The sequence below is a fragment of the Podarcis muralis genome, chromosome 7, assembly GCF_964188315.1.
Source record: "Podarcis muralis chromosome 7, rPodMur119.hap1.1, whole genome shotgun sequence".
NCBI lineage: Eukaryota > Metazoa > Chordata > Lepidosauria > Squamata > Lacertidae > Podarcis > Podarcis muralis.
Window position 1 is genome coordinate 45,883,492 of NC_135661.1, and position 21,648 is coordinate 45,905,139.

The 21,648-nt window shown below is 43.9% G+C and overlaps 1 protein-coding gene across 1 annotated transcript; it reads right to left on the bottom strand.

The window, feature by feature from the left end:
* Nucleotides 1–8,263: 8,263 nt before the first annotated feature.
* On the bottom strand, nt 8,264–20,633 carry CA7 (carbonic anhydrase 7). Its single transcript, XM_028741649.2, has 7 exons — nt 20,546–20,633; nt 18,026–18,223; nt 14,776–14,894; nt 14,289–14,384; nt 12,683–12,745; nt 11,073–11,228; nt 8,264–10,628 (listed from the first exon to the last, which is right to left on the bottom strand). The coding sequence occupies exons 1-7, from the start codon at nt 20,583–20,585 to the stop codon at nt 10,506–10,508; spliced, it is 795 nt and encodes a 264-aa protein (XP_028597482.2). The 5' UTR covers nt 20,586–20,633; the 3' UTR covers nt 8,264–10,505.
* Nucleotides 20,634–21,648: the final 1,015 nt, after the last annotated feature.

The following is a 21,648-nucleotide window of genomic DNA, read 5'->3' on the forward strand; positions in this document are numbered from 1 at the left end:
CCTTCCTAGCAGCTCAGCATTGGATTCAGAGGCATCCTAAGTGCCATCCCCGGGTCTCTCTGTAACAGCCTGCTCCAGCTAGCCAGCATAGCTGCTGCCCTTCAGTCCCCACATGGAGTTCTGCTCTCCATCCTTCCCAGCAGCACTTGCAGCAAACAACCCCTCCCCTTCAGCTTCCAGTATCCCGCCCCTGCCCGCCATCACCCTGGCAACCTCAGTTTCTCAAGCTCACTGCAAAAGGCACATTTCTCTATTGTTTACACCAGACCAACAGTAATCCTACCCCAAAAGCTACAGAGGCTGCACTGTCATGGCTTGCCATTATCAAACAAACCAGGCCATTATCAACTTTTGTTTCTTCAACAACCTGCCCCAGCAAGCCTTGCCAGGTTGACCTCATGAGAATGGTATTGGAACTGGAACAAATCCCTTTTAAAGACAAACTTTCCAAGCACAACTAGGATTTCAAAAGGTAAAAACCTTGCCTAAGATCCAGAAAAAAGCGCTGCCTTTCAGAAATTCCCCCCAGACGTCAATTTCACCTTGGAAATCTTGGTAAATCTGGACGTATGGCAACCCTAAACTGCACCAAACTGGCAATAGCATCCACAGTCTTCTCCTGGTCCACGTCCTTGAGTTACATAAAACTACCAATACCCATGTTTAACACTGAATAGAAATTTTGTACTGATACAATCCATAGTGCACAGAAATGCTGACATCTTCAGAGATCTGATGTTTGTTTTACTGAAGTTGGGCACATAATGTTTTCCGGCGTAGTCACGATTTTTAGACACTCATATTTAAATATGGAGCAGGATGGTAAATTTGGTAAGGGCAATGATCTGACATTAAACCAGGACCTTGCAGAGCAGGAGGCAGCCCTCCCCCAGGCCTTGGAGGGCTAAGCTGGCAGGGGCCCCACCAAGGGGCATAACCTGATATAAAATATACCCTTAAATGAACTATATTGACCCTGGTGGTGGTTGTTATCTTAGACATATCCTGAAAGGGATGAATAAATATTCCAACTTCTTAATTCTTAATGTAAAGATCAGCACACTAATCCTGGGTTATTAGCAAAGTCTAATATCACCTGCAGGGGTTCTGCTCAGACAATAAAATCTTCCTCTAAAAGTAAACTCAGCGTTCAGGAAACACACAGATAACTTACTCATTTCTCATTAGGGTCATGTCTTTTCAACTGAAAATTGAGCAAGGTAAACAAGACAGCCAGGAGCTTGTTGGAAATAAACAACTTACCGTACTTTTCCGTGTACAAGACTAGGTTTTTTTTATTAAAGAATTAAGTTCAAAATTTCGAGTCGTCTTATACATGGTTAGTGCATTTTGGGGATGTGGGATTGGTTGCGTGCTGAGGTCCCCAAGACACCCTTCCCAATAACTCACACATCACACATTATTTTTGTTTAAGGTTTTTGGCATAATTTTGGCCACAACTTTATTATCATACAAAATGTGAGTGGTTGCTTAGGCATTGGTTATGACTAGCTGTCCCCCCCGCCTTGGGGGACAGCGCTGACTCCCGTGAGTCAGCGTGTGGAGGAACAAGACCAGGGACAGCTGGGACTGCGACACAGACCCTCAGCTATTTCCTGCTTGCTCCTTGGGAACTTACACGGCCCGCACCCTGCTCCAAGGGTTTGGACGAAGGGATGGTAAGCCCCAGAATTCCTTTAACGGAATTCCCAGCAGCAGCAGCATTGGAGGGGTAGGCACAGCCAATCCATACCCCTCCACCAACCAATTTAACCAATGCCTAACCGCCAACCTTACAAGTTGTGACGATTTGCTACGTAGTAGGCAAAACCCAATTGGCACACACTAATCAGCCAAAAGGAAAAATTCCTACTAGGCCCCCGCACCAATGCGGACGACCCCATGACAGGCAATAGCAAGGTCAGAGCGAAGCCCAATCAAGGGAGGGAGGGCGGGAGATCCAGTGTCCACAGCGAAAGAGAAAGGAACAAGCTGTGGCCCTAGCTTAAATAATCTCTGATCCCACCCCTAAAATTGGCAACATCAATTTTACCCCAGCAACTCCATCCACCAATCTAGTTCGAGCCCTTGAGCCTAACTTGCCTGACAACCCAGAGGGTGTCTTGCTCGGCCCCATCCGCAACCCGTGCTCTCCTTTAGTGAGAACACGCTTTGCTGCCACAAGCTGGAGATTGTCATTGGGTATAGGTTGTGTTACTGGTGGCTGCGGCAAGGACTGGTGTTGATTGGCAGGTGCTGCGGCAATAGGGCGGGCAAGGGGACAGACGCTGTCTGGGCATTCTCCCCCCCCCCCAAGCTCAACAACTCCGGGTAATCTTCCCCCATTTTCTCAATTTCAAGTCCCCCAAAATAGGGGGCGTCTTATACATGGAGGGGTGTTATACATGGAGGGGTGTTATACTTTGGCCACCTCATGAGAAGAGAAGACTCCCTGGAAAAGACCCTGATGTTGGGAAAGATGGAGGGCACAAGGAGAAGGGGATGACAGAGGACGAGATGGTGGGACAGTGTTTTCGAAGCTACAAACATGAGTCTGACCAAACTGCGGGAGGCAGTGGAAGACAGGAGTGCCTGGCGTGCTCTGGTCCATGGGGTCACGAAGAGTCGGACACGACTAAACGACTAAACAAGTTATACAAGGAAAAATACGTTACTCATCCAAAAAGGCCCCTTCCCGTTTCCATAAATATGTAATAAATCATATTCAGGAAAACACAAAAGGCAATTCGGGAGCTAACGGCAATACTGTAGTAAATAAACTTTTGTGGCAGGGGGGTTGTGTAGTTCATAAAAGAAGATATCCACCAAGCCCAATGTAAAAAAGAAGCGTTCTGCTAGACAAGAAAAATATGTTTGTACTTACCTTTTGCAAATAACTACATTCCCACATTATCCTCCATAAAAATATAAACATGTCATCTGCATTATTTGTACAGTTGTTTTGAAAAATATCAAACTATGCATTAAAAAAGAGGACAGGGAGGAGGATGCCTTTGAAAGAACCAATCTATTGAAATATTTCTGCCCAGGACAAAACTAGTTACATACTACTCCACCCTAAGTCACACACCCTAACTTTCTCGTTTAACAATTTCAAAGGCAGTGACAGGCGGTGGGGAAGGGATGCAACTCTAAAAATGCAATCTTATACATGTCTTCTCATAAGTAAATCCCAGTGAGTTCAACAGAATTTACTGCTAGCTAAATTTGTATAGGATTGCAGCCTGAATTACTGCTACCTTGGAGGCAAGCAGAAGCAACAGAGGACAGAGCTCATGCACTTTTAATAACTGTGGAGGAGGGGAAATTTCAATGGGTGCAGCTTACATGACAAGCTCCACAGGCTCAAATTTCTACACAGCTGCTGAAAGTGCAGGGGCCCTGCCCTCTTTGGCGTCTGGCGAGCCAACAGCTACATGGACACATGCAGCCTCCAGACTGTCAATATTTTGCAGAAAGAATTTATGCACACAGAGTAGATTTAGGTTTGCGCAATTAAAGCAGATTAACATGCTCTGTTGCCCTAACACAACAAATCTAAATTAACAAACAAACAAAAACAAAACAGATTTTTTGGGGGGGGGGGCAGTTGTGCGAGTGATGGAGGAATGCACTGCAAAGTGTAGAAGGAAGAAATGGTGAACTCAAACATGTAGGTATATAAAAACCCTCAATGCAAATCAGGATTAAGAATGGGCAAATCTGTCCATTTTCATTTATCTCCACTTCTCATTTTTGCAATCTTCAGTTCAGTTCTCCTCATTTCCACATTTGCAATATTTTTTTAATGTCTCCATGATAATTCATCAGCCTTTCAGTGTGCATTTATCCCAATGTACATATCTTTTGTGCACAGTTTTTGCTAAAAGAATGCATTTTATTTTCACTAATATATGCACACTTTACTCTAGCATTCACATTTTTTTATAAATCTTTTTGTTGGAGAACTGCATTGTAAAATCCAAAAAAGTGCAAGATTTGAAGGATGGCTGTGCTTTTGTTTGTGTATTATTTCAGACAGTGCAAATTGGACAGGTTTGTATAACCTCCCCCAAACAAATAATAACAAATGCTCAGTACTGTATAGCTTTGATGCAGTCTAACCTCTGCATAAGTTTTGTGCAAGTAAATCAGGATAAATGTTAAATAAACAGGAGGAACAGTTTCCAGCAGTCATTTATCGCCACATTTCTATACCCTACTGCAGGCAGTAAAGGTAAATGATTCCTGGACAGTAAAGTCCAGTCAAAGGTGACTATGGGGTGCGGCGCTCATCTCGCTTCAGGTAGAGGGAGCCAGCGTTTGTCCACAGACAGCTTTCCAGGTCATGTGGCCAACATGACTAAACCACTTCTGGCGCAATGAAACACTGTGAATGTAGCCAGAGTGCACAGAAACACTGTTAACCTTCCCACCACAGTGGTACCTATTTATCTACTTGCACTAGTGTGCTTTCAAAATGCTAGGTTGGCAGGAGTTGGGACAGAGCAACAGGAGCTCATCCCATTGCACAGATTCGAACCGCCAACCTTCCTATCAGCAAGCCCAAGAGGCTCAGTGGTTTAGACCACAGCACGACACACTCCCTACTGCAGGCAGTGGACACGTCCAGTACCACTTCTAGCTGTAAATTTGCAGTCACACTCAGTTACCGACAGATTAGTATTTTAATAAATGCACAAGGCCAATTTTTCCATAAATATGAGAATGGGCAACCCAGACAGGCTGGCTCTATGTGCCAGCCATAGGTCACAGCAAAACATTATCCACTTTTACTAGAGCAGAATCTACCTTTGAACCTTGAGAATAAAAAACAGAGAGCAAATCCTGTGGTCCCAGAAACGCAAACAAACTTCCAACAGAGTAAATACAGAAGGGACAAGATATTGCATCTAAGTGCCAGTGGTCACAATAGAACTTTATTTTCCTTCACTACTGAGTTGCTCTTTCATTTTAGTTTCAGTCCCGGTAAGTTTAATTCCCTGTCCTTCCATGCATATGCACCAGCTACATACCCTTCTGGTATTAACTTGTTTACCTTCCTTTACTCATCAAAGTATTCACACTTCACATACAGCCTGACATAGTGGCAGCTATTCCCATAACCTTCTTTTCCTAGCTTGATACACTGTCCAGCCAAGTGACAGCGTTATGATATCGGTACTTTTATTTTCAATTCCTTTTCTAATGATACCTACCTAACATGGAATCCACCTTTTTAGAGCAACTCGCACACTGATCCAACATATTCATTGAGCTATCCACCACAAACCCAGTATCTCTTTCTGTCACTGCTGGTTCACAACTCATTATGTGACATAGCTGAGGGTCACCTCAACCCTGGTAATAATGATGCAGGGCCTAGTTTCTGTTATTTCCACTTAAAGGTGTGGATGAGTGAAACAATCAGTCTTGCAATGTTACATTTTTACAATGTTAGGTTCAGTTCTCCACATTTCCACATCAGTTTGCAATTTATTTATTTTCAAAAAGTCTTCATGAAACCAGTGCTGATTTCTTCTCCTAATACACACGCTTTTGCATGTAATTCTACCTAAAAGACATATTTTTGCAAAGCAAATTTCCCTCATACAATGCAATATACAGTGTATATTATGTTCATTAACATAAGCATTTTAATGCACACTTTATCCTAGTATATGCATTTTCAAACACATAACTTTGTTGGACAACTGCACTGCAAAATTTGGAAACCTTTTTGAATTTTCAAGGATGGCTGTGCTTCAGTTCACATTTTGCTTCAGAAAGTGTGAGTTAGGTAAGTTCACATTTAAATGTGAACTGAATTTCTGCGCCATCCCTACTGAAAGAGAACCTTCAAAGATTTCAACAGTCCTCATTTCCCAGCAAGTACGTTGGGAACTTAGAAGTGCAAGTGTTGCCTATGGCACAGCACAGTATTTTTTATTATTATCCAGAATGACCTGAAATACCTTCAGAAGTGAAGAAGGGTGTTGCTGAAAGCCTTTACAAGGAGCTATGTGATAAGAGACTTATCATATGGCCTTATCGTGTAGCCTCTGGATTGCTTTCATGTTGTATCTATCTCCTCAACCTTTGTGCAACTTTGAAACCCCACCGGTGCAAGTCGCCTCGCTGTACTTTGTCACTTGCACCCATTTCCTGATCAGTCACACCTGGAATGCGCCCCACATGATCGCCGGTTGTGCCACAAGAGAGACGGCATGTCTAGCAACACCTCCTTCAACTCTCGGCACATGAAAGGATTCAAAAGCAACTTTCAATATTGTCTCAAGTGTTACAAGTGTACAGCTAGCTGTGAATTCTCTGGAACAAAGGAGGTTCTCAGACAACCCCAATTTGGATTGATCTCTGTCCTCAAAAAGCAGGGGTGGGGAACCTGTGACCCCCTAGGGGTTGTTGGATTCCCAGCTCCCATCAGCCCCAACCAGCATGGTCAAAGAATCCCAGGATTCTTGGAGGAAAAGCCATGATTGTTTAAAGTGGTATGAGGCTGTTTTAAATATATTGCATACATGGGGACTTACTCTCAAATACAGTGGTACCTCTGGTTACGAACACTTCTGGTTACGAACGCTTCAGGTTATGAGCTCCACTAACCCGGAAGTAGCTGCTCCTGGTTGCAAACTTTGCCCCAGGATGCGAACGGAAATTGCACGCCAGATGCTGTGTGCAGTGGGAGACCGCATTAGCAAAAGCGTGCCTCAGGATAAGAACAGTTTCAGCTTAAGAACAGACCTCCAGAACGAATGAAGTTCGTAACCAGAAGTACCACTGTAAGGGCATAAAATTGCTGTCTAGGTCAACCAAGGCCACTAGATGGCATGTGCAAACTAGCTTTTTCGTTATCCATTTCTATTAGTGAGTACAGTGGTACCTTGGGTTACATACGCTTCAGGTTACATACGCTTCAGGTTACAGACTCCGCTAACCCAGAAATAGTGCTTCAGGTTAAGAACTTTGCTTCAGGATGAGAACAGAAATCATGCTCCGGCAGCACGGCGGCAGCAGGAGGCCCCATTAGCTAAAGTGCTTCAGGTTAAGAACAGTTTCAGGTTAAGTACGGACCTCCGGAACGAATTAAGTACTTAACCTGAGGTACCACTGTACTTGCTGTATACCTCCAGTATACAGAAGTCACCTATATAGCAGAGACAGTGGCTGTCTGTCTGGAGCCTAGGGGAACAAGGGTTAAAAGAGCATGGTAGGAAAGGACATGGGTCAGTAGCACAGCATGTGCTTTACACCCAGAAGACCCCAGCTTCAATCCCCAACATCTCCAGGTAGAGATAAGAAAGGTCCCTGCCTGATACTCAGGAGAGCCACTGCCAGTCAGCACGGAGTCCAGCCTTTCTCTAACTTGGGTCCCCAGTTGTGGTTGGACTACAACTCCTACCATCCCTAGCTAGCATGATCAGTGATCAGAGATGATGGGAGTTGTAGGCCAGCAATATCTGGGAACACAAGGTTAAGAAGGGCTGTGAGACCACGCTGAGCAAGATGGACCAATGGACTGAATCAGTATAAGGCATCTTTTCATGTTCATAAAATGTAACAGCCATTGTGATGGGAGGTGGGGGAGACAGAGCTGAGGTTTTCTAACTCGGGAGCCCTGCAGTTCTTCAGAACTTTAATTAAGAGGGTTCTTTATGAGATGAACATTAATGTCAGAAATATAAACTACAGCTGCTTACATATTTGAAGCACACACCCCTCCCAATGAATACTAGTTTACTGTGAGAACTACAATATCCAGCCCCCTTAACAAACTACAGTTCCCAGGATTCTTTGGCGCAATGTGTTTAATGTCTGGTGTGGGCACAGCCTGAAAGTCTGCCTGCAGTTTTGTGTCTCCCCATCTCCCTTTAGGGAAATGTTAAGCAGGTACTATTGCGTTTCCCGTTTCAAGCAGACCCAGCAGGTCTATTTATTCTTCATGATTTGCTTGCAAGTGTTTCTGTATCTTCTTGTTAGTTATTTGTTAATCCTACAACTTTCAATGCATTTTCTTGCCTGTTTCCAAAGGGCAAAAAGTCAGATTGGTTTTTTAAGTGAATTTGTTGTGCTAGAGCAGCAGAACACTTTAATCCACTTCAATTGCACAAACCTAAATTTATGGTATGTGCTTGAATCCCTCCCCCATTTCTCATTTATTTTGATGAAGAGACGGAAGCTTCGGAATTATATCACAGCATCAACATTATAGATCAGCAGGAAAATGAGTGAGGGTAGATTACAATTAAGTTGAACTTTTTTTATTTTATTGTGCAAAGTCAGATTTATAATACATCAGGTACAACTTTGAAGAGGATCGACTGGAACAAAAATATATGTACCATGAAGGGCAATGGAGTTCAGTCAAGAGCAACAAAGCAACCCATAGTTTCAGTCAAGCAAAACTTCCTTTTGCTTTTTATAGGCCTCACTGCTATAAGAATACCTAAGAGCACAACTATTAAACGTCTATGATTATAAAAAATATTGCCCCTGGTGTCTTGTTAATTCTAATCAGAAAAACTGCAAGACTTTTCATTGCAATTTCCCAAGTTTTCCTGCTACTTTATTTTTGGACTATGACAGTCAACTGATCAGGAGACATTCATCCTTTTGTCCTAGTGTGGCACAACTTTGTGCCAGTGCAGTGTCTGCTATGCCTGTTCAGTTGCTCATTGGCGAGTCCCTTCTTCCATATCTGAATCTGCCTGCATTCATCATTCCTTCTATTTCTGATGTTGAGGCTTTAAGGAGGGATGGAAGGATCTGTCCGTTTTGGTTCTTTAAGCTTCTCATTTTTCCAATCTCAAATTCAGTTATCTACCTTTTGCAGTAATTTGCCATTTTAAAAAGAATCCTCATTAAAATTCATCAGCATCTTAGTGTGAATGTCTCCTAAAAACACACACTTTTATATGCAGTTTTGACCAGCATAAACATTTTGTCAAGCAATTTCCCTAATATAATACATTTTTGTATGTTATATTCACTATTACCATCATATTCATTCACACTTTCCTCTAATAAATGCATTTTTATTGGTTGGAGAACTGCATCACAACATCTGGAAAAGTGTGAATTTCAAAGGATAGCTGTGCTTCAGTTTGCATATTGTTTAGGAAAGTGCAAATTTTATAGATTCAGCTTTAAATGTACACTGAATTAAATTTCTCTTCCATCCCTAGCCGTAGGTGTTGCTGCTTGTTGGGTGGAGGAAAACACAAAGAAATCCCAATGAGGACTGAGCATGCTGAGTGGGCACAGAATGCTGACTTACTGTTGGAAGTGGAATGGACCAGAAAACTGGGTGGGAGGGGAAGTGGAATGGAGCGTTGTGGAGGAGGGCATGGCTGGCTGGCTGGCTGGCTGACAGGTGCAGTGAACAGGAGAGCTCCACAATGCAACATTTTGTTCCAGCCAGGCCCTTTACTTATACTATGAATAAAACAGAATGTTCAGTAGAATTACAATGATCTGAAACACCTAGTCACCTAAATTCAGCGAGTAACTCATCTGTTGCCCCTTATCAGCAGAGTCAGATTTTTATGCTTTATCTGAACAGTTTCTTCCAGTTGCAATACTTTGGCTACTCCCAGAATCTAGTGTTTGCAAAAGTTTAAGTGGACTGCTTTAAGTAGCTTTATAGGGAGCAGAACCCCATTCTGTAAATGCCAAAGGCACCTTTTGCTTTCTGAGCCCTCAGCTGTGCCCTCAATACACTGTTCTCTGCTACTTTGAAGGCTAGAAACTTATTTTGAAGTTGTGTCCATCAAACAGATTCAATAAGATGATTCTTATAATAAGGACCATGCCCACCCCCTGTCTTCCAAAGCCTAATTACAGTTGTACCTTGGGTTACATATGCTTCAGGTTACATACGCTTCAGGTTACAGACTATGCTAACCCAGAAATAGTGCTTCAGGTTAAGAACTTTGCTTCAGAATAAGAACAGAAATCAGGCTCCGGCGGCGCGGCGGCAGCAGGATGCCCCATTAGCTAAAGTGGTGCTTCAGGTTAAGAACAGTTTCAGGTTAAGAACAGACCTCCAGAACGAATTAAGTACTTAACCCGAGGTAGCACTGTATTAATTTAAGGGTTTATATCCCAGCCTTCGGGGGGAAAGGTTCCCAGGACACCTTACACAACACCCCCACCATTTTTCTCATTGGAAGATAATGACAGATTGAGGAGTTTGCTCCAAGAGACCTAACTGCAAAATAAGGACTGTCCCAGGTATTATTTTGAAAAATAATAACAGAAAGTAACTTTCAGTACTTAGGAAGGGAGCCCAGATTAGCACGGGCATGGTACATTATATTTTCATTTAATCCATGCTAAGATCCAATACTTTGGATGTTCAAGAGTTCCACTGAGATGGTTTTCTAAGCTGCGGGTCTATTATCCATTTTCTTTTGTTTGCCGATATTGAAGCCCTTTGGATGTTTTGAGGTTCAGTTGTTATTTCTCCTACATGCACGCACACCTCCTTAAGCCTTGAATGAAGCACGAACCACTCTTCCCTTAAGAGGCTGAGCGGGACGGAAGTTATTCACCATCTGGATTCTTTCATCTTCTTCTGTGGTGAAGAGCAGGGTACGGAATTTCTCCATCTGTAAATTCAGGGGATCTGATATTATTGTTTAAGAAAATCGGTCACGCCAGAGCTCATGAAGAAAGTAAAACGCAAATGGATTTAGGATGGCAATTTACATGTTGCCCAAAAAGTGGACCAAAGAGGACACAGATTTGCATGATATTTGCATATCCTAATTGATAGCTGCAAATATAGAAATAAATAAATTAACACAGAAATGCAATCTATCTCACTGTAGAAGGAGACTATGACCAGGTGACATGACAGTCTGCTGTCCAGGTGCTAACGACTGATGGGAAACTTCAAGGCTGCTTCTCTCCCTTCTTGGGGTTTTTTTCGTATATGTTCCTAAATAAAATAGCATTTTTGTGTGTGTGGTGTCCAGGATTTTAAGAGCAGACAGCATGGGCACTTTGTGCAAAAAAGGACAGCCCTTCACCCTCTGCTACCCACGATTTACCTGTTTATCGGATATTCTGATGGTCTCCTTTAGCACTATCCAGGTCACACTCTCATTAAGAGGAGGTGTTGTCAAGGATCCAGGATATGTCCAGTAATCGAGACAAGAGGGCAGGAGGCTGCTTGGGTCAAAGGACTTGAACTGGGCTTTGGTTCCCTGAGAAAAGCATGGGCATGGATTAGAAAATTAAAAGTAGGAATTAAAGGTACAAACTAAATTGTTTTTACAAAACATTCTGGACGCTGCAAAAGCAAAGCAAAGCTATTGCTCTTGTCCAATAGCTGATCAAATATTGGATTTAGCTAAAAAGGAGAAGGGAACTGAAAAAAATACACGACGTGTCATCATGGTGTAGTGGTTAACATGTAAGACTAGGACTTCGCAAAATTCCAGGTGGAGAGATATTTATGGGAAGCATTGCATCATATTAATTTCACCGGTCATTTAATTAGAGAGTTTGGACTTGATATCCCACCTTTCACTCCCCTTAAGGAGTCTCAAAGCAGCTAACAATCTCCTTTTCCTTCCTCCTCCACAACAAACACTTGTGAGTGAGGTGAATCTCTGAGAGACTTCAGAGAAGTGTGACTGGCCCAAGGTCACCCAGCAGCTGCATGTGGAGGAGCGGGGATGCAAACCCGGTTCACCAGATTACGAGTCCACCGTTCTTAACCACTACACCAGGGGTCTGCAACCCGTGGCTCCGGAGCCGCATGTGGCTCTTTTACACCTTTGCCGCGGCTCCAGGGCAGAGACTAGCGAGGGGAGGAGGCGCATTGTGCGCCCTGATACTCCCCACTGTGGCGGGCGCTGTACTGGCTGTGACGTCGCATGGGGGTGGTGCGTGCGTTAGTCATGCACCGTCCCGACGTCACCTTCCCGGTTTTGCAGCTCCCAGTTTTTTTCCCCTTCGGAAACGGGTCCAAGTGGCTCTTTTTGTCTTAAAGGTTGCAGACCCCTGCACTACACCATGCTGACTTACCCATCAGTGTTGATCAAGATTTATCTTTTGGGGAAGCAGATTTGTTGCACAAGCTGCATTTGTTGGTGTATGGTTGAATCCCACCCAAAAACAGTGACAGTCTGAAGTACCCTGAGCACAGAAATGATTTGGTTACCAATGCAATGGGTATGGGAGAGGTGTAATGGGATGGTGATAAGGATATCCTGCCTTTTCCACAGACTGGGACTCAAGGTGCCTTACACAAATTGTAACCACATAGATAAAATACAAAATGCTAAAAACAAAATGTAATAGTCTAAAAGCAATTAAACAATAATAGAACTAAAACAAATCTATTAAAATACAGATAGTAAAAGCAGTACAGCGCTATTGAAAGGCCTTTCCTTAAGAACAGTCAGTTCGCCAAAGCCTGTTAGAATAAAAGAGACTTCACCTACTGGCAAAAGGACGGTGAGGAGGGAGCCAATCTGGCCTCCTTAGGAAGGGAGTTCCAAAATCTGGGAGCAGCCACTGAGAAGGATCTCTCCTGTGTGCCCCACCAACCCAATCCCACTGGCATCATGGCTGCCACATTCTAGACCAATTGGGGTTTCTGAACAGTCTTCCATGACACAAAACGAACTTTGCACTTGTATTTTAAACTTACTTTAAATTTGACCATGTACAAGGCATCTGTCAATCTGTTCATACTGGCATGTTCTTCTCCAATCTAAGAGTTTAAAACAAGAGAGATGCCTAAGAATGTGGGTTTGCAAAAAAAGGGAAGAGTTTCAACAAACCAGGAGCTGCCATTCTCTATCACTGCTTTGTTTTTCAGCGTTTTATTTCCCCCTCAAACACTGAAACAAGTGCCTGGAAAATGCTACCAGAAAAATGGAAGAGTCTTTTGAGGTTCCCGGATGTCTTGGACAACTCTACTCTTTCTCCTTTTCTGTCCTTCCTGCCTTCCAAAACACTTGCCCCTCTCTTCCTTCCCTCAAATCCTTCCTCAAAGCCTCTTTTTTCTGTGGTACGACCTCTAGACTTAGATCATGGATGGACAACCTTTTTTTCTTTTGGGGGCTGCATCTTCTCTGGAGTTGCCTGCCAGCAGTGGGTGGGGCCACTTCCTTCCTTCCTCTCTTCCTAGGCTGCTGGGGGAAGGACAGGTCAGACTTGCCAGAGCTCTGAACAGATACTGTAGCTACTGTATAGAAATTAAGCCAAGGGCCACATTACATCCCTGCCTTAAACCTCATCCCTTGCTGAAACTTAGGCTGTGTACACACCATACATTTGAACCACATGAGCTCCCTGAAATAATCCTGGGAACTGTAGTTTACTCCTACAGACCTACAACCGTCAGCTTCCTTAGCAAATTATAATTCCCAGGCTTCTCTCAGGGAAGCCATGTACTTTAAACGTGCTTTAAAAGTATGGTACAGTATTTAAGCAGCCAGAGCCTCTAACTGTGTACAATTTAGCTGAATGCATCTCATTATCACCACCCTCTATAGCAGTGGTGGTGAACCTTTTAGAGACCGAGTGCCCAAACTGCAATCCAAAACCCACTTATTTATCGCAAAGTGCCCAGAGTTGCTGAGCTTTTTTGGGAGAGACAGAACAGAAAAATCACCACAGTTCTTGCCATCTCCCTCCCTCTTCCCCTCTCCCGCCGGGCGCACTCCCTGACTAGCTGGGAACTACCATGCAGCACTGAAAAAGTGCAGGAAAAAAATCACGAGGGTCAAATAATGAACACTGTTACACCCAATCAGAAACAGCCACTGCCGTAGCCAATTGAAAAACAGATCAATCACGGAATACAATTGCTGGTTTAAGCAGTGGATGCATGCAGTAGTGTGGGAAGGAGTGCGAGCACAAATGGAAAAAACAACAGGGCCAATGGCGCGTGTGCCAGGAGTGAGGGCTCCGTGTTCCCACTCTGGCACACATGCCATAGGCTCGCCTCTGCTCTATACTCTCCCTTGTGTTGAATTTTAGACTAAGCTCCTCATGGCAAAGTCTGGTCTTCTTATACTGTGTCATGCACGTTGGTGGTGCCACACACATAATAAAAAGTTTAAAATACACACACTAAAGGAAATAAAAACCTTCATGGGAGGTTTTTAAAGAGATGTTGGGTGGTCATCAATCAGGGATTCTTCAGCTGTGATTCCTGCACTGCAGGTGGGTGAACAAGATGATCTTAGCGGCCCCTTCCAACCTTACACTTCTATATTTCTAAGTGCAACAACTTTTGCGGCTCTTACCTCTAAGAAAACACCAATCACTGCTAAGCCATCTGGAGCTGCCGCTGCCTCTTCAAAGGTCACATATTTCTTGGCATTCCAGTGAACTAAATGGAGCTGGGGAGACAAGTCAAACATCAGTATTCAGGGGCAGCACACCCCGTTCCGTCACTTGAGGCAAAACAGAAAGTGCTGCCCTGACATCACTCCCACTGCCACCAGGGCCGTCATACCTGCCACCGCTGCCTGCACCACATGCTCCGCCAAATCAGTTGCTGATGGAGAAGTGGCAGCTCCATCAGTGCTGATTTCAAGTGAAATTGTGCCAATTTTGGGAGAGATCTCACCCGAAATCAGCACTGATGCTGGCCCTGCTTCTCTATCGCTGGGGTGATTTCTGGAGACCACAGAAATCTGACATCCTATGATTTTCTCTGCAACCCCAGTGCAATATATATTGTATATTAAAAGGGGGGGGTTTAAAAGACATCCAAGATTTATGACTCGCCTCACAAGGAAAAGGGTTGCCATCGATGGTGTGCTCTGATCCGGAGTCTTGGCTTGCCCCCCAATGAAAATGGAATTGTTTCAGCCGGTAAGGATCTTCCAGTGGCCCTCCACTGACCGCTGCAACCAAGAAGACAGACAGAAAACTGGCAACTGGCTTCCATGAACCTGACCATATTATACATCCCTCCACCCACCTCAATAGCTCTAACCTGGAAAAGTCCCAGGTGCAACAATACAAGGCTTGGTTTCCTTTCGATAAGTGAGCACTGAAGACGTCTTTGCAATACTGTATCTGTTTTATTTACAGATAGTATTCACATTGCCAGAAGGGCTCTTGGAATTGCTTACAGATTTATAAGCACAGTCCCTGCTCCTCAGGCTTACAGTCTAAAAAGAAAAAAATTCCTTCCAGTAGCACCTTAAAGACCAACTAAGTTAGTTCTTGGTATGAGCTTTCGTGTGCATGCACACTTCTTCAGATACCATAGATAGATAGATAGATAGTCTAAAAAGACACAGCACGGAAAGGGAAAGGAAATGTACAGGGAGGGAGGAGGAAAACAAGGAAACCCAGGCAGCATATTCTTGACATCGCAAGGTTCTTATAAACTGCTTACAAAAAAGAGAGAAGAGAAACAGTCTCTCTTCAACAAGAACAGAGCAGTAAAAGAAAATGCCAGACTCCATCCAGATATAGATAAGTACAGTGCCATCTACTGTTTGAACTAAATAATGAACTAAATAAATCCACAAAGAAATTCAACCCCAAAAGCTAGAGAGAGATTCCTAAATATCAACCTCTAGATCAGTACTGTCTATAGCAGCGGAGCCTAAACTTTTTTCAAAGAGGGCTAGATTTGATGAAGTGAACATGTGTGAGGGCCGACCAGGGTTGAAGTTGGACTTTGGACATGCTTGGTCTATACTCTTCTGGATTTCAGGCAGGAGTCTTTCCCGGTTAGAGATTGAATTTGGGACCCTTTGCATGTCAAGCTTGTGCTCTGCTACTGGGCTGCAGTGCTTCCTACAAGATGTTAGGGCAGAGGGCGCACTGCAGGCACTGTGGTAAGTGCTGCCCCCTGCAGTGTGGCACCCATTGCACCCCCCAAGCTACGCCTCTGTGTTGGAGACACCCCCACCCTGCCAAGAGGACACACCTGGAGCCAAGCCTGAGTGATGACAACCCAGTGCAAACTGAAAGTGTGCACTAGAAGAACTTGTTATATCGCAGACCAGACTTCCCCAACCTCAGGTCTTCAAGATGTTGTTGGACTGCAATTCCCATCATCCCTGACCATGGGCGTAGTCAGGATTTTTGTTGGGGGGTGGCAGGCCGTTTGTTAGGGGGGCAGAACTTCAGTTTGCTATGTATTTTTATTGCTTTAGGAGAAGCAGCTGCCCCTCCCTGCCCCCCCCCCCAGCTACGTCCATGTCCCTGACCACTGACCATGCTGGCTGGGGCAGACAGAGGAGCTCAACATCAAGAGGGCCCCAGGTTGCCCACCCCTGCCGTATAATGCACAAGCATATATTGAGCCATGGATTTGACCTCATGCATTATTGCAGCACAGAAGCACCCTACTTGAGCTTAAGTGAGAATGGATTCATTACAGCCCCATTCATTGTCACTAAATACCACTGTAAATGAAGAATTTGCTGAATGGCATCTACTACTGTTCTTCACAAGTTAAGTCTTACGTATTCCAAAGGCTGCAACTTAATACTGTACTTGATAAATGGCACCATGGACGTTCCTCACCTGTCACTGGAGACTCAGCTACTCTGTAACTATAGCTTTTAAGGCATCTTTCCCGGCTGGAAAAAACCTGGAACAGCACCATACCAGTGTGTAGGCACAGACGAAAGAAATGTGGGGCACTTCTGCTCCCCACAGACACAAATTCAATGGGCCAGCAAATTTTCCCCAGCAGTTCTCCTCTGTCCCACGTATCTGATTGATCTGGCTTTTTTCCCTAATTCCAGTGTTGCCCCAAGTATAGAGAGAGTTGATTGTGGGTGTGATGGTGGAAGAGAAGGGAAGGATTAACTCTTTCTCCTTGTGCTGTTTTCCCAAAGAAAATCACCAATCAAGGAAATCATTTCAGGTGGAGCCTGCAGTAAAATGCTGCAGTGTGGGTATTCCGTTCCATTCTCCATCCCACTTGGTTTTCCATTTTGTTCTCTAATAGCCAGCCTGTGTTCTGCAGCCACTGAACATGTGGTCACATCTATACCATACATGGCTTCCTCAAAGAATCTTGGGAACTGTGGTTTGTGAAGGTTGTTGGGAATTGCAGCTCTGCGAGAGGTAAGCCACTGTTCCCTGGATTCTCTGGGGGAAGAAGAAGAAGAAGAAGAAGAAGAAGAAGAAGAAGAAGAAGAAGAAGAAGAAGAAGAAGAAGAAGAAGAAGAAGAGTAGTAGTAGTAGTAGTAGTAGTAGTTTGGATTTGATATCCTGCTTTATCACTACCCTAAGGAGTCTCAAAGAGGCTAACATTCTCCTTTCCCTTCCTCCCCCACAACAAACACTCTGTGAGGTGAGTGGGGCTGAGAGACTTCAGAGAAGTGTGACTGGCCCAAGGTCACCCAGCAGCTGCATGTGGAGGAGCGGAGACGCGAACCCGGTTCCCCAGATTACAAGTCTACCACTCTTAACCACTACACCACACTGGGAAGCAATAGGCTTTAAGTGTATGGCATCCTCATTGGACTGTTTTTGCTCTTACCTCCCCATTCAGGCTTTCTTTTTCTAAATAATGTTTGGTACTTCTGCAAACTTTATAGTTCCTCCAAGCTCGCTGCTACCTCCCTCCTTTTGCATGGATGGTGCCATTTTGGCCCCTGAATGATCCACACTCAACTCTGCGCTTTGAAAATAGAGGGAATTGTTTGTTACATGTTAATATCATTTCTCTACCAAAGGGGCTTAGAGGAAAGTAAACATCGTTCTTTCCTCTCCTTTTCATGCAAATCTCTTCTAAGAAGCACATTTTTGTGTACAGTTTTGACTACTGAAGACATTTTTGCAATCCTAGCATAATGCATTTTTCAATGTTATTTTCACTAGTTTATTCATTTTATGCACACTTTCCCCCAAATACATGCATTTCTGAAGAAGTATGAATTTTGAACAATGGCTGTATTTCAGTTCTCATATTATTTCGGAAAGTGCCTATTTGACAGATTCAGCTTTAAATGTGAACTTAGTTGACACCTCCCCCTCACTGAACATAACATGCACCACTTACCTGTTTTGTCATCAACATCCTTAAAGTCTACCATGACTGAATGCCCATTATTGGAGATGTCGATGGATGAGCACGATTCATACGAAATGCTAAGGGGCTTCAGGCAGGGGTCATAAATGGCTTGTGTGGGAATTATATCAATTGGAGACTGATGATTTCCTTGGGCAATGGGGTAGGACTTGTACCACTCAGGAGGTCCTTTGAGAAGGAAAAAGGGAAAGACTGTTACATCATTCTTACCTTCAGACATTGTGAGGTGGCTTTTTATTTATTTATCCTCAGAAGGATTTGGAGTACTGCCTTCCATCATTTACAGAGGGCAAACTAAAGCTTGTCTCAGTAAGACTTATATGGAAAAACCTGAACTAATCAGACTAGTAGAACATTATTTTACTGACTGGGTAACTTCAGTGAAATATGGCAGGCAAAAGTCATTAGAACCATTGGTACATCTTGCTCAGTGTTGCCTACACCAGGGTGGGGAACTGTAGCCCTGCAGGTGTTGCTTTTGGAGCACAATTCCAGAATGCAGCAGCTAAGGACTTTTCTGAACACACCATTTCTAGTGGCATAGTTGCTGTGTATTTTTTCCAGATTTTTTTGGCATGCTGCTGCATGACATCGCCAATATTCAGCTAGTATTCTGGAATAATGTAATAAAAAAAATTCTACCACAAAAACCCTGACTTTTGTGAAAGAACTGGAATGGAGCCTCAATATTTTCATTTGTGTGGCACGTGCACAAACACCATCCCAGTCTCTGTGTAGCCGGTGGGCATAGTTTGGGAGACACCTGTTCTGCACCCCTTCCCTTGGGCAACAGCCCACTGTCAGCATGCATGCTCCGTTCAAGAGATGAGGTAGAGGATTCTGAGTGAGATGGGGAATTGCATGCAGTCCCAGCAGCACTTCCACACAAGTGGAGCCAATGCTTCTACGACTTGAGGACATTACACTGACTCAGAGGACTCCATTGCAGAAGCTCCCGTAGAACCAGAGTCTCTGCCACTCCCTCGGAGCTGAGGCCCTTTAACTGAAAGCAGAGAACTCTTGCTCCTATACAGGGCTCAGTCTCAGGCTAAGCGTTCCTGAAGTGACACTGGATGTCTGCTTTGCTAGCCCAGTCAGCCTAAACCCTGCACACAAAGCAGGTTAGCGTTGCCTGCCCTGCTGCAGAGGCTAGTGCTTGCAGAAGGACAATTGCTCCATCTCCAATGTACTGTATTGTCTACATTGCTTGGCAAACAGAGGTCTTCCCTACCAACTGGTGCCCCAGAGATGCCAGGGACTGGATCTTGGAATCTTACATATGCAAAGTATTACGTGCTGCTCTGCCTTGGAAATATGGCTCCTTCCATGGGCAGCTGTGTTGTGTTTTCCTAGCATCATTCTCTAACGCCCGTAGTTTTTCTGTGAACTGTTGTGTTTTTTTGAACAGTGAACACACATGAAGCTGTTTCACACTGAGGTAGCTGGACCATCTAGTTCAGCACATATATGCTTTCTGGGAGAGGCTCTCCACTGCAAACATCTTCCCCAGGCCTGTTATTTGAAAACCTTTCACATGAGAAGCCAAACATTTGCCCAGAGATCTTGTGCATGCAAACCTCTAATGTGTTCCACCATTGGTCCATGAAAATGCCATTTTGGGCTACCTTCATTCACCCTCCTGATGACAATCTGATGACAGAAGTAGCCAAGTAGCCGTTTTAAATAATAGTAAACACCAGAATTGCTATGCTCCCCTGCCTCCACTCAGTCATTTTGTGAGGACTTACAGTGGTACCTCAGGTTACATACGCTTCAGGTTACAGACTCCGCTAACCCAGAAATAGTGCTTCAGGTTAAGAACTTTGCTTCAGGATGAGAACAGAAATCATGCTCCGGCAGCACGGCAGCAGCAGGAGGCCCCATTAGCTAAAGTGGTGCTTCAGGTTAAGAACAGTTTCAGGTTAAGTATGGACCTCCAGAACGAATTAAGTACTTAACCTGAGGTACCACTGTGTTTTCTATAGATTTGCTTAAATGCTGTGCACTTTTCCCTGATCAATGCTAGAGCATGCATTTTCTCTCCAGTTTTCCTCCCACAAAAAGGCTACCCCATTTTCCATTTGCATGCCGACTAATGTTTGATTGGCATGCAGGTACATATTGCTGACTAGCAGGTTATCTGGAAAGGCCCTTAAAAGGGGCACAGGTCATGAATAAAGGTCAGTAGACTTGGTGTCTTTGCACTTCTCTAATAAAGACTAAACTTACAAGAAGATGCTGCAAAGGCAAGTTATGCTTTGACCCCAGCATGCAGAAAGGCAATGAATCTTGTGGCTCTTCCGAGCAATAATTGAACAGTTGCTTATTGGTTAACCACTTAAGTGCCTTTTGCACTTTGCCTATTTTCTAGGAAAGATGGCATGCAGTCGGCATCTGCAAGGAGTACAGCAATAAGTGTAATAAGCAGAAGAGCAGAGAAAGGATGGGATGGATTCAAAGCAGAAGGGGAAGGGTCTGCATATAACCTACCATCTTTCTGCCCATATCCCCAGCAGTTATGACCGGTCATTATGTAGGCGGATTCGTTCTGCTTTGCTGCCAGCTCTTTTAATCCGAGCTGCTGCAGCTTACCTGCCTTTATAATAGCTCACTTGTGGGACAGTGTCAGTCTCTTAAAGAGGCAGCAGCAGCAGCAGCAGTTCCTGCTCCTGAGTCCACTGTGTACAACTAGGACTGTTTAAAATATGATCCCAGAAAAAGAGATACCCAGTTAGACTGGGGTTTGTGATGGGGGATTTGGAATTCCATGCATACCCTTTTGAATTCACTCGTGGCAAATATTAGACAGGTGCTCTCTCTATTGTCTTTTCAGCACCTACAGAAGATATTCTTCTCCCAATGAGCCTTTTAAGTAGAGATCTTTCTGGATCTGCATCTGTATTGAAATTGTCTTTATATGTTTTAATTTGTTATTGCTTGTGTGTTTGCCACCCTGAGCTCCTTTGGGAGAAAGGACAGGATATAAATATTGTTGCTGCTGCTGTTGTTAATAGATAATGCCACACACACAGCTCCTTTCATTTTGCTGGTCTTCCATAAAGGCTATTGATGCAACAACTATTGTGTGCAACATAGGTAGATTCAGTGCATCTCATCAGTGCATCTTAAAAAAAGTTAAAACATATTACATTCACAGGAATAGGGTGGGCCTTGAAAACACACATCTCAGGTGGCAAAGGCCAGGGTAAAGAGATACATCATCAGTCACCAAAAGAGAATGCTTTTTCCCAGAACCTCCGCCCAAATTTTTAGGGAGGTGGAACCACCTAGAGCCCCCCTGTTTATATTATTATTAATAATAATAGTACAGTGATGCCTTGGTTTACAACCATAATCCATTCCGAAGGTCCGGTTGTAAACCAAAACAGGTTGTAACCCAAGGCGCGCTTCCGCCAATGGGGCCTCCAAAAAAAAACTGGTTGTAATCCAGAAAAAGGGACACACACTTCAGGGAGGGCTTGACATGGTTGTAATCCAAAACAGTTGCAAACCAAGATACTACTGTAATCATGAACTGACATGGAAAAATTAGAAACTGAAAGAAACCAAAATTGACAGTTTTGCCTGGAAAC

Bases quoted from the DNA above. Each gene is read 5' to 3' on its own strand.
- CA7 (XM_028741649.2), bottom strand. From the start codon at position 20,585: ATGACCGGTCATAACTGCTGGGGATATGGGCAGAAAGATG. The intron at 18,224-20,545 runs GTAGGTTATATG...TCCTTCTCAAAG, and splicing joins GGGATATGGGCAGAAAGATG to GACCTCCTGAGTGGTACAAG. The intron at 14,385-14,775 runs GCGAGTCATAAA...TTGTCTCCCCAG, and splicing joins GCAACCCTTTTCCTTGTGAG to CTCCATTTAGTTCACTGGAA.